Genomic DNA, 12,395 nt, shown 5'->3' with positions numbered 1-12,395 from the left:
TCTTAAGTAGGTAACGTTCAATTTGCCTACCAGGTTTCACAGTCATTCTCTGGAAACCACCTTCCATGCCCCAAGTAGTTCCCAGAGAGAAGCATAAAGAATAAACCAAATATGGCCTGACAGAGGAGTCCCTTAAAGAAGTCTAGTTCATAAGCCATTTCCTACCCCCAGTAATTGTAGATTACCCTTTACATGTAAAGAAAGCAAGGGGAAGCCACAATCTCCTAATAAACAAAAAATTTTTTAAAAAGATGACTGGTAAGGGGATCTTAACCCTCAGCACAGTGTTGTCAGCACCACGCTCAGCCAGTGAGCGAACTGGCCATCCCTATATAGGATCCGAACCCATGGCCTTGGTGTTAGCAGCACCGCACTCTCCCGAGTGAGCCACGGGCCGGCCCTGTAATAAACAAAATTTAAAGGCACTGCCCCCATGCTTAATTGGCCATACCTGAAGGAGACCTTGTGGGACTTCGCACTCTGACTTCTTCATCTGAGCCAAAACCTAAGAACTGCTCATCCTACAACAAAGGAAAATTATTTTAAAATCAGAAGCAAAAACATGAATGCAAACATATCCCAAAGAAATGCCCAGAGGAGACATGAATGAATTTGAAAAATTAGCTTCTATATATTAATCATCATCATTCAAATGGATATTATAAAATAACTAATATTGAAATAAATGTACCCAGCCATACAGCTTCATTACAGACAAATAGGAGCTGTGTAGTAACTGAACAATGCATTGAAATGTTATCTTTGGTGCATAGTACACAGGTGATAGTCCTAAATTTCAAACTATAGATACAGCCCAAAACAATTAAAGGACAGCTTTGTTTCACGTAAGCAAATCAGTACAATGGCAGAAATATACAGCCCCAATAAAACAAACAAATGCTTTTCAACAAATATTTGAGTCTACAGACACATAAGGAATAAGTAATATAATAATCTCTTGCCTACTAAATATTAATAGAGACTGAAAGTGCCATAATCGTCAGTTCCTTAACTCAGGAATTGACATTTAGATGTGATTTCTGTACATTTGAGATCCACAGATTCTCAACACGCATTTTATGGCATCACTTTAAATGCCCTGTGATAAGAGACTTAATGGTGGGCAGCAGCATTTGTGAAAGGGATCATGAATTGACCACATACAGGGTAAAATCCTTTCACTAATAACCTAGGGAAATCTTATTTTCAGTTATTCTTGAAAAAGACAAAAAGCAAAACTTTCTCCTTACTTCTAAGCTTAAACCTACCCTTAAAAAAACCCAAAAAACCTCTATGGATTCATTTAACCTATTTTGAACAAGTTCTCAAGAAAGATCATCTATTTAAACAAACCAATTAATAGAAATTCACTGACTGAGAGAATCCTTTCCAGAGAGAGAGACACAGAGAGATAGAATTTCAGATTCCAGAAAGAAAATCCATATAAAACGAGAACAAAATAAGGAATAAAGGGCAGACTTTCTTGAACATCCAAATTATACTGATAAGTCCCAAACCAAGTTCTAATGATTAAAGTCCCCCAATTTTCCTCTCAGGAGCTAAGATCATATGTACGTGGACAACACTGGTGAATTTTCTGCTGAAGAGTTGTTTCCCCAGTTAGCTTAATAGCTTTAAGTCAGGTGCTAATCTGTTTAACCACTTTTCAGCCGGGAATATATTAAAAGATACATGTAATTTTTTAGACAAATTAGCAGATTTATCCCTTAAATTTACACACTTTTGTGGAGAAAAACATTTGGGGCCGAGCCTTTGTATACTATGCAACTGAGATTTGTATACTATGCAACTGAGAGACAGTTTTTTGGGGTTTTTTTAACTTTTTTTTGAGACAGTTCTTATTAGAAGCTCAAAAGGTTTTTGCCCTGAGATTGCTAAAATTAAAATACTAAACTATTTTTTTAAAAAGATGAAATTCAGGGCCGGCCTGGTGGCGCACTGCTACAGTGCGCTGCTTGGGAGCGTGGCGGCGCTCCCGCCGAGGGTTCAGATCCCACATACAGACCAGCCGCTCGAGGTGCTGGCGCAGCACCAAGGGTTGCGATCCCGTTGCCGGTCCCGGTCCGGTACGGGCGCAACACTGAGGGTTGCGATCCGTTGCCGGTCACGAAAAAAGACAAAAAGGAAAATAAAAAATAAAATAAATAAATAAAAAGCTGAAATTCTCTTCTTTAAACAGATTTACTTGAAAAAGTATTACAATTCTAAGAATGTGTTAAACCTAAATTTAAGGAATACATACTAAAGTACTTTTTACAGTTTCTTCTTTCATCACTATATGAAAGGAAAATTCCTAAATTATTTTTACTTTAAAAAATTTAAATTCTAATTGTAAACACCATTCGTGAATAAGAAAAATTCTCTCTCTTTATCTTAAAACAAGTTAGGACATAACCTAGGACATGAGGAACTTAATCCCAAATAAATTTCTAGAATGATTTTCAGGCTACAACATTACCAAAAAAGCCAAAACTCATAAGAGCTCAAGTAATCCAAAATCTTATCACAATAATGGAAATTCCATAGCATTAACTTTACAAATGTACTTTCAGGCAGGAAAAAAAGACATTTAAAATAGTGACCCTAAAAGGTATTTTGAGGAAAAAAGCAGACAAATAAAGTAGGCAATGGAAAAAATGCTGCTAAAAAAAAAAAACCAGGGCTGGCTGGTTAGCTCAGTTGGTTAAGAGTGTGCTGTTATAACACAAAGGTCAAGGGGTTTGGATCCTCCTACCTGACAGCTGCAAAAAAAAAAAAAAAAAAAAAAAAAAAAACCTTAGGATGTTAGAGGGGCCAGCCCAATACTCTCATTTGTCTGCATGTGATATCAGGGAGGAGAGCAGTGGATATGGGGAGAGAAGGGCTGATTTAAGTCTCAGTTCTGGCCCTCTCAGGCTATGTGATCTTAGACAAACCACTTACTATCTTTATCTCTCAATTTCTTTATTTATTGGAGCACTGTAAGGAGTAAATGAAAAAATTTATGTATCATCTCTTTGAAAACTATAAGGCAACATACATATAGTGGTTCTTATTAGTGCTGTGGTTGAAGAAACTGAAGTTCTGAGAGGCCAAATGACTCACCCAAGATCATACAGTTAGCTACAAAGAACCTATGTATCTAAATTGGGTGTACAGTAATCTTCCTACCATAATAGTTACAAGTTAAAACCATAAGTAATATTGAAAGGAATCAAATCAACCATCTACAGCACAGAAATTGCTATTCTTTCAGTTGCTATTATAGTAACATGATGACCATTTCCAGATCCTTCAAGTTTCTGATTAATTCATTCTTTTCCTGCATTATCCTCATGGAACAATCTCCTAATTTATGTATTTCACGAAGACATCTAGGAATTTCCCAACATTTACCAAGGAACTACATTGGTTAATGCATGAATTTTAACTAAGTGCTGCAATGACAGACAGTTCAGGCATTATCCACACAGTAGCCAACAGGTAAAGTAACACACAGGTGAGGTAATGAAGATTATAAATCTTTAACTGAATTATAAGAGATCAGTATAAGAGATCTACACTGCTATATTCATTATCAGCAAATTTAGTGGGTCACTTTTCTATATTTTAAATGTTTACAAATTTAGCTATATAATCCTAACTGCAGTATGCTCCAAAACAACCACTGAGCTGTCAAATTGTAATTTAACTGCCAATATTTCAAGTTTCCACATACTTTCTAAAATGACAGGAAGCATTAGTTTGTTTTTCTTCTGGTCTTGTAGATGGAATAAAGAAAGAAAAGAACGAGTAGTCAAAAAGGACTATACTTCTACCCAAGAATTTTCTTTTCACTTGAAATACAGGTTGATTTTTTGAAGCATGCTTTTAAAAAATAAGTACTCATTGTTTAAAGCATCCGAAAACTTGGCCAAAAACAAAAGCTGTCATTGTTGTGTTAAAGAGCTCTCGTCTTCTAACTCTGAACTTCCAATTCTTTGTAAGAGCCCTAAAAAAATCTAAGAAAAGCCAAGTTAAGTAAGCACTGGGGAAAAATGCTACAAGAGGGTGCTGCAAAAAAAGTCCTTTGAGTTGCATACACTACGCTATCATCAGCTGCATTTTCTCATCTTGCTCCATTACCCTCCCCCAAAAAGGGGTGGAGGAGGGTCTGGATGGTATGGGGATCCAGACACTTGACCTTGGTGTTATCAGCACCATGCTCTAAGTGAACTAACTGGCAAGCCCCACCACCCCCTTTAAACATGTGGGGGTCCCTAGAGGATGTAAGCAAGGTAGCAGTGCTGGCTTCCCAAGGATTTAGACTTGCCAAAATCAAGTGACTAAGGCAATACGTCTACAAAAAAGACAACAAAAGGAGCTGCACTTAAATCCATGTTTGGCACTGTGGCATCATAAGCCTGAGACAGCCCTAAAGAGAGAGGGTACAGGAAGACATCATGCTATACATGACCAAGGACTCTTGGGAACTGAGCCCAGACAGCCATTCATAATTTTCCTTTCAACCTGACCTTCTCTGATGAGCACAGCATTCCAGGACAGAGTATAGGCAACAGCCATGAAAACTATTCCTTCCATACAATGATGTCCTCAGAGACCAGATAGCCAAAATTTCAACATTTTCTTACCTCCAAAGATAGAAAAATACCCATGTCAAGTTGAGCACTGTAAAATTCTGTTAAATCATATTTGGGTTCCAGTGAATAAGACAGCAAATTAGGGGCTGGCCTGGTGGCACACTGGAGAGTGCGCCGCTTGGGAGTGCAACGGCGCTCCCGCCAAGGGTTCGGATCCCATGTGGAGACCGGTTCCCGCTCAATAGCTGAGCGCGGTGCAGGCACAACACCGAGGGTTGCGATCCCGTTGCCGGTCCCCGGTACGGGTGCGACACTGAGGGTTGAGATCCCATTACCGGTCAGTAAAAAAAAAAAAAAAAAAGACAGCAAATTAGGCTACTTAATGTCACTTCCTAAGTTAAATCTAGTTGTAAAAATAATAAACATGTAGAATTTCTTTATTACTGTTACCCCTAACCCTAGGCTAACCAGTTATTTTAGAACTTCCAAGCATAGCTCTACTGGTAAATTCACTTTACTCATAAACTAACTTAACATTTAGGATTTTTATTTTAGTAGTAAAATGTTAATTCTTTAGTGGCTAGTTATATTTGTAAGCGATAAAGTGATAGGAATATTTTTTCCCGCAAGAGAACCTAACTAAACCCAAAATAAGGATTACAGATAATATTGTTTACATATAAAACATAATGAAGACATTATAGAAAAATACATGAAATTCTGTATTTCAAGGAATTATGTACTACCAGGACAACTTTTCAAACAAAGCAATGTTTCATTTTCTTGTTCATTCAAAAAACAATTATACATTGTCCCAGGGCTGTATGTTCCAGATGCAAAGCTGAGTAAGCCATGATTCTACTCCCAAGAAGTATCTAAGGCAAAGACAAGCAGATACACAATTTCAACCTTCTTTTCTTTCTTTCTTTTTTTTTTTTTAAAAGATGACCGGTAAGGGGATCTTAACCCTTGACTTGGTGTTGTCAGCACCACGCTCACCCAGTGAGCCAACCGGCCATCCCTATATGGGATCCGAACCCCTGGCCTTGGTGTTATCAGCACTGCACTCTCCTGAGTGAGCCACGGGCGGGCCCTCACCTCAAGAGTTTGAAAAATCGAATCCTTTCAATTACAAAATTAATTTCAATGAATCAATTGAAAATAACATCAATAATCACAGACAGTATCACAATCATTCCTGAGGCATTCATTTTTTGAAATCCTTTTTTTTTCTTGAAGGTTCCTAATTTTTGGTATCATCATATATGGTTCCATCAGATGAGAAGTCCACAGGAGAACTAAGAGAATTACTAAGAACAACTGAAGTTGAAGAAACAACCAGGAAGCAAATTGTGCATCTTGGCAGCTATAGTTTAAAAAAGAGTAACACTTCCCCTATGGCAATTTATTCCAGTTAGCTATCACTTCTGCTGGCACAATTCCCTCTGTGTCTACTGCTACAAGCTCTAAAATACCAAGGTCTTGATGCTGCATTTTAAAGACATGCACACACAATTATTAGTATTTAATTAGCAGAAGGGATTTTTAAAAATATATTTACACATTTGTTTCCTTCCCTAGAGCATGCACTCTATGAGGATTGGGACAGTTTCCTTATTCATTTTTGTATTCCTCTTATGTGACACAAATTTGGCACTCAATGAAAGTTTGTAAAATGAAAATAAAGGAATGCAATATCCAACGGTACTTCAAAAAGTTTGTGAAAAAATGGAATTAAGAGATAATACAAATACTTCCATGAATTTTTTGAAGACCCGTCATACCAAGTGTTTAAAAAACTTTAAATAGGGCCGGCCCGTGGCTCACTCGGGAGAGTGCGGTGCTGATAACACCAAGGCCCCGGGTTCGGATCCCATATAGGGATGGCCGGTTCACTCACTCAGTGAGCGTGGTGCTGACAACACCAAGCCAAGGGTTGAGATCCCCTTACCGGTCATCTTTGTAAAAAAAAAAAAAAAAAAACATTAAATACCTACTGTGGTAACAGAACTGTAGTAGGAAATAATGGTGGACTACAGAGAATTAGACAATATGATTCTTACTTTTAAGAATGCATAGGGAGCAAATTTAACCTACAATGAGATATCACCTCACACCTGTTAGAATGGCTATTATCAAAAAGACAAATGATACCAAGTGTTGGTGAGGATGTGGAGAAAAGAAACTCTTGCATACTACTTTGGTGGGAATGTAAATTATTCAGCCATTTTGGAAAATATGGAGATTCCTCAAAAAACTAAAAATAGAATTACCATATGATGCAGCAATCCCACTTCTGGGCATATATCCAAAGGAATTGAAATCTGTATGTCAAAGAGAGATCTGTACTCCCATGTTCACTGCAGCATTATTCACAATAGCCAAGATAGGGAAGTGATCTAAGTGTCATTAGAGGATAAACAGATAAAGAAAATGTGGTATGTATACACACTAGAATACTATTCAGCCTTAAAAAAGGAAATTCTGCCATTCACAACAACATGGATGGAACTGGAGGACATTATGTTAAATAAAATAAGCCGAGCATAGAAAGACAAATACTGTATGGTCTCACTTATATGTAGAATCTAAAAAAGTCGATGTCATAGAAGCAGTAGAAAGGTGGTTCCCAAAGGCTGGAGGGGGGCAGAAGTATGGGCAAAGGGGAGATGGTGATCAAAGGGTACAGTTTCAGTTAGACTGCAGGAATAAGTTTTAGTGATATCTTGCACTGCATGGTGACTACTTATTAATAATGTACTGTATATTATATTGTATAAATTGCTAAAAGAATAATTTTTAATGTTCTCACCACAAAAAGAAGATAAACTGGTGAGATGATGGATATGTTCAGTAGCTCAATCTAATCATTCTGCTATGTATACACAGATCAAAACATCACATTGTATCCCATAAACACAGATGGGCCCTGACTCATGATAGTTTGACTTAACAATTTTTTGACTTCATGACGGTGTGAAAGCAATACACATTCAGTATGCTCTTTGACTTACCATCATAAGTTGAAAATATCTTAAGTCCAAAGTGCATGTACTTTCAACTTAACGATATTTTTGACTTACAATGGGTTTACTGGGATGGAACACCATCGTAAGTTGAGGAGCATCTGTACCCACAATGATCATTTGTCAATTAAAAAAATGTTTAAATATCTCGAAAAATGCATAGGGAGAGTGCACTCAGGTTGGGAGAACAGACTAAACCAATTCATTCACTCATTCATTAAAATATAGAAGCAAGCCCATTACTGGATTAAGGGATGAAGAAAAAGATAAAAGATAGCTTCTGTCTTCAAGGACCTTCTAGTCTGTCAAGAACAGATGAGTAAATTAATGGAATACAGCGTGTTGACTGCTATGCTAGAGAAATACACCTGCTAAAGGAATTTATATGGGAGCACAGCAGAAACGCAACTAACCCAGTCAAGGAGAAAGGGTCAGGAAAGCCATCACGGAGAGGATGAAAACTTAATCTAACTTCTGAAGGATGACAAAGCTGGGGAGTGGGGAGATATACAGAAGGCAGAGATAGTAACACATACAAAGGCACAGAGGCACAAAAGAAGATGGCATGGAGTGAAATTAGACAGTTCTGTATGGCTTAGGCCCTGGGCGATGTGGGAAAGGGGAAGAAAATATCAAGGGGGAAAAAAGGCAGAAGGGAGATCATGAAAGGTCTTATATGCCTCCATGAGTTTGAAGTTTATCTTTAAGGAAGTGAGGACCTCATCCTGAAGGCTATAGTGTGTCAGTGACTCTTTCAGGCAGGAGACAAGCATGATTAGATTTGGATTTTCAAAAGATGATTGTGACAGCAGTGGAGAAGTAGAGATTGCCTTTAAAACCAGAGGCAGGAAGAACATTTATAAAATGACTGCAGTAGCAATGGAGATTGAGGGAAAAGGACAGATTCCATAGATGTTTAGGGGGTAAAATGGACAACGTTTTCATATTGAGTTAAGGAACTGGGAAGAATCAATAAAGACTTGTGGTTGTCTGGCTTAGGTTTATTAGGTTTATGGTGATATTTACCAAGATTGGGAATACAGAAAAGAGACAGGTGTATACTAGAGGGAAGGGAGATCACTTTAGACATTTGAATTTGACGTTTTTCCAAGTTGTCTATAGGATATAATGATCTGGAGGACACAAACCTGACTCAACAAATATATGAATGCTGAAAACACAATCACCCAGAGAAAGAATACTGAAAGAAAAGCAGGTCAATGGCAGAGACCTGGGGCATATCTACACTCAGCAACATACAAAGGAAGGGGAAGCCAAGGAAGGAGTTGAAAATGGAATGTCCAATGAGGAAGATCATGCATGGTAAGTACAAAACAGTCAAAAGAAGAACACATGTCAAGGGGTAGTCAAGTTGAGTAAGGATTGAAACTTGTACAGCAGGTTGGTAGGTCACTTGTGACATTACCAAGGCCAATTTTAATGCAGTGTCAGAGGCAGGAGGAGCCAAACTGAAGTGGATTAAGATGTGATTTGAAAGTGGGAAAATGGAAATGAGTATAGACTACTTTTTAAAAATTCACTCATGGGCCGGCCCGTGGCTCACTCGGGACAGTGCGGTGCTGATAACACCAAGGCCCCGGGTTCGGATCCCATATAGGGATGGCCGGTTAGCTCACTGGGTGAGCGTGGTGCTGACAACACCAAGTCAAGGGTTAAGATCCCCTTACCGGTCATCTTTTTAAAAAAAAAAAAAAAATAGGGCGATAAAATAAAGGGTATTTTCATTGCCCTATTGCCTTATAAAATAAAAATAAAATAAAATAGGGCAATTATAACAATTCACTGTAATAAAAAGTTATGTGAATGTTGTCTCTCTCTCTCAAAATATCTTATTGTACCATAGTCACCCTTCTTCCTGGGATGATATAAGATGACAAAATACCTACGTGATGAGATGAAGTGAGGTAAAGAACAGAGGCACTGTAATGTGTGTGTTAGGATAGTATTAACTTGAACACAAGCACTACAACAGTAGATCTGATGACCCAGATGGTAAGTGATTAACGGGCAGGTAGCGTATACAGTGGGAGGGAAAGACCAGCTTGAGAAGATTATTATTATTATGTTTATGTTTATGTTTATGTTTATATGCTGAAGAGGAACACAAAAGCAGGAAAGAAGAGACTGAAAATCCTGAAAAGCAAAAGGGTAATAAAAAAAAGGGGGTGTGGGTGGGGGTGTGGGTGGGGGTGAGGACAGCAGTAGGAGGGAATGAGTACAAAGCACAATGGAAGGGAATTTTCTTCAGAAAGGAGGAAAGGGGCTAAACATGGAGTTAGTTGCAGAAAAGTTTACAGGCAAGCGTATGCTTAGAAATTTCTGTGAAGTCACAGGCAGCTGTGCATATGTGTATCTGTAAGGTCAGGAACAGAACAGATTTCTTCAGATTATCAAAAGATTTTAAGAATGTGGCTCTGAAGGAAATAAATCATGAATAAGGTAATGGGAAATGGCTGATTAAGACTAATGAGAAGAAAAAGAAGATCAGATGTAAAGATTAGTAAAACTGATTTGGTAGAAAAGGGGTATCTACAGCAGGGCCAAGATAAAAGACAATGAAGTATCCAAACCTTGTAAATTCTAGGACAGTATGGGGAAAGTTGATACAGTAAGCAGCAGGGAGCTACCTTTAGTTCTCAAATGTAGAAAATGCATAACTGTGTTTGAAGTTTATTCTGGAAATGGTATATACAATGAACTAAAGTAGAAAAAAAGACTGAGAAAAAGAGACCAGATAGCAAAGTCTACAGCCATAATTCAAATGTGATTGGCTTAAATCATAAAACAAGTATTTACTGAGCATTGCTGGGTACTGTTTTAGACTCTAAAGAAACACAAGAACTGACAAAATTCCTGAGGCTACAATCTAGTGGAGAGGCAGAAAATAAACACATAAATAAATAAAAGACAGCAGGACAATAAGGATTGATGGGGGTTAGCTGTGGGAGTTAAATTTACTAGGGTGGTCAGGAAAGGCTTCTTTGAGGTGATAGTTTACCAAGGATTGACAAACTATGGGCCACAGACCAAATCTGGTCTACCACCTGTTTTTGTTCAGTCCACAAACTACAATTAAAATGGTTTTTATCATTTTTAAACGGTCGAAAAAAAATCAAAAGAATATTTTGTGCACATGAAAATTTTATGAAATTTGGGGATGGCCGGTTAGCTCAGTTAGTTTGAATGTGGTGCTGATAATACCAAGGTCCTGGGTTCGATCCCTGTACTGGCCAGCTGCCAAAAAAAAAGCTTTATTATAACAGAAAATTATATGAAATTCAAATTTCAGTGTCCATAAACAATGTTTTATCGGAACACAGCCACACTCATTCATTTATGTATTGTCTGTGGTTGCTTTTGGACTACACCATCTGGCCCTTTGCAGAAAAAAACTTGCTGAATCTGGTTAGACCTAAATGAGAAAAAGCCGGACACATGAAGACCTCGATGGAGTAGTGTTCTAGACTGACAGCAAGTGCAAAGACCCAGCGACAGCAACAAGGACAGATGACAGACAGGAAAAGGCCAGAGTGGCTCTAGCAGCAGAACGAATGAGAACAAAAAGAGATAGTGCTAGAGAAGCAGGCTTGACCATAGGCCAGCTAACATATGGTTTTGTTGGTCATAGTAAGGACTCTGGATTTATTCTAGCAGTGCGGGGGAGACACTGATAGGATTAAAGTGAGGAAATAATATGATTTGATACCAGAGTTCACTGTTGCTCAGTGAAGAACACACTTCAGTGAGGTAAGAACACTAATAAGGAGGTGAGAGAGTAGTCCAACCAAGAGGTTATAATGGATATATCTGGGATTTTGGTGGTGGAGTTGTTGAGAGGAAATTAGATTTAGGATATATTTTGGATGTAGTACAGACAGAATTTGCTGATAGGTTAGATTTGGGACGTGAATAAAAAAAGAGAAAAATCAAGAATAACTGTTAAATTTTAGGCCTGAGCAACTGGGTATATGGTGGAGTTATTCTGAAACAGAGACTGAGAATGGAAAAGGTTGTTTTTTTTTTTTTTTTTTTTTTTTTTTGGGGCGGGGGGTGGCCAGTACGGGATCAAACCCTGGACTTTGGTGTTATCAGCACTACACTCTTAACCAACTGACCTAACTGGCCAGCCCAGGAACACAAAAGATTTGAGGGAGAAAATCAAAACTTTTTGGACATGGTGAGTATGAGATACCTATCAGATATCCAAATGCTTCAATGTATACCTGTTTCCTTGCCTATAAAATGGTGATAGTGGTGGCACCTCGGAGGGTGGGTCATGAAGATTAGGTAAGATAATAAATGTGAAATGCTCAGAATTCAGCCTGGCCCACAATAAACACTCAGTAAATGTTAGCCATTCTTATTATTGTCCGAATAGAAATGTCAAATAGGCAGTTGATTATACAAGTCTGGAACTCTAAGTAGTAGTCAGTGTTAGAGACAAAGATTTAGTACTCCTCAGCATACAGATGAAGCCTGGATCTAGGAAGTGTGTGTAGAGAGAAGGTAGCCAAAAGTAGACTTCTGGATGCCTCCAACATTCAGAAAAGTTAAGCAGAGGAAAGAAGCCATACAGAAAATGAAAATTAATAACCACAGAGCTAAGAAAAAACACAGGTGAGTATAGTGTTACAGAATCCAAGAAAAGAGTATATGAAGAAAGGAGTGGGCAGCTGGTTCAAATGCTGCCAAAGGTTTAATAAGGTGAGGGCTGAGAATTATCTATTCAATCCATTAAGATAAAGGTCCTTGAGGACCTTGGTAAGAC

At 38.1% G+C, this 12,395-nt stretch overlaps 1 protein-coding gene across 1 annotated transcript in view; it reads right to left on the bottom strand.

Annotated features, from left to right (window-relative positions):
• KMT2A (lysine (K)-specific methyltransferase 2A) overlaps positions 1 to 12,395 on the bottom strand; it is an 82,801-nt gene that overhangs the window by 54,144 nt on the left and 16,262 nt on the right. Inside the window, exon 4 of the mRNA XM_008574936.1 lies at positions 452 to 521. Coding sequence (XP_008573158.1) covers positions 452 to 521 — 70 coding nt within the window. The remainder of the gene's footprint in view (positions 1 to 451; positions 522 to 12,395) is intronic.

Source organism: Galeopterus variegatus, unplaced genomic scaffold (assembly GCF_000696425.1).
Source record: "Galeopterus variegatus unplaced genomic scaffold, G_variegatus-3.0.2 Scaffold1119, whole genome shotgun sequence".
NCBI lineage: Eukaryota > Metazoa > Chordata > Mammalia > Dermoptera > Cynocephalidae > Galeopterus > Galeopterus variegatus.
Note: the sequence above shows the minus strand (reverse complement) of the source record. Positions and strands in the feature narration are given on the sequence as shown.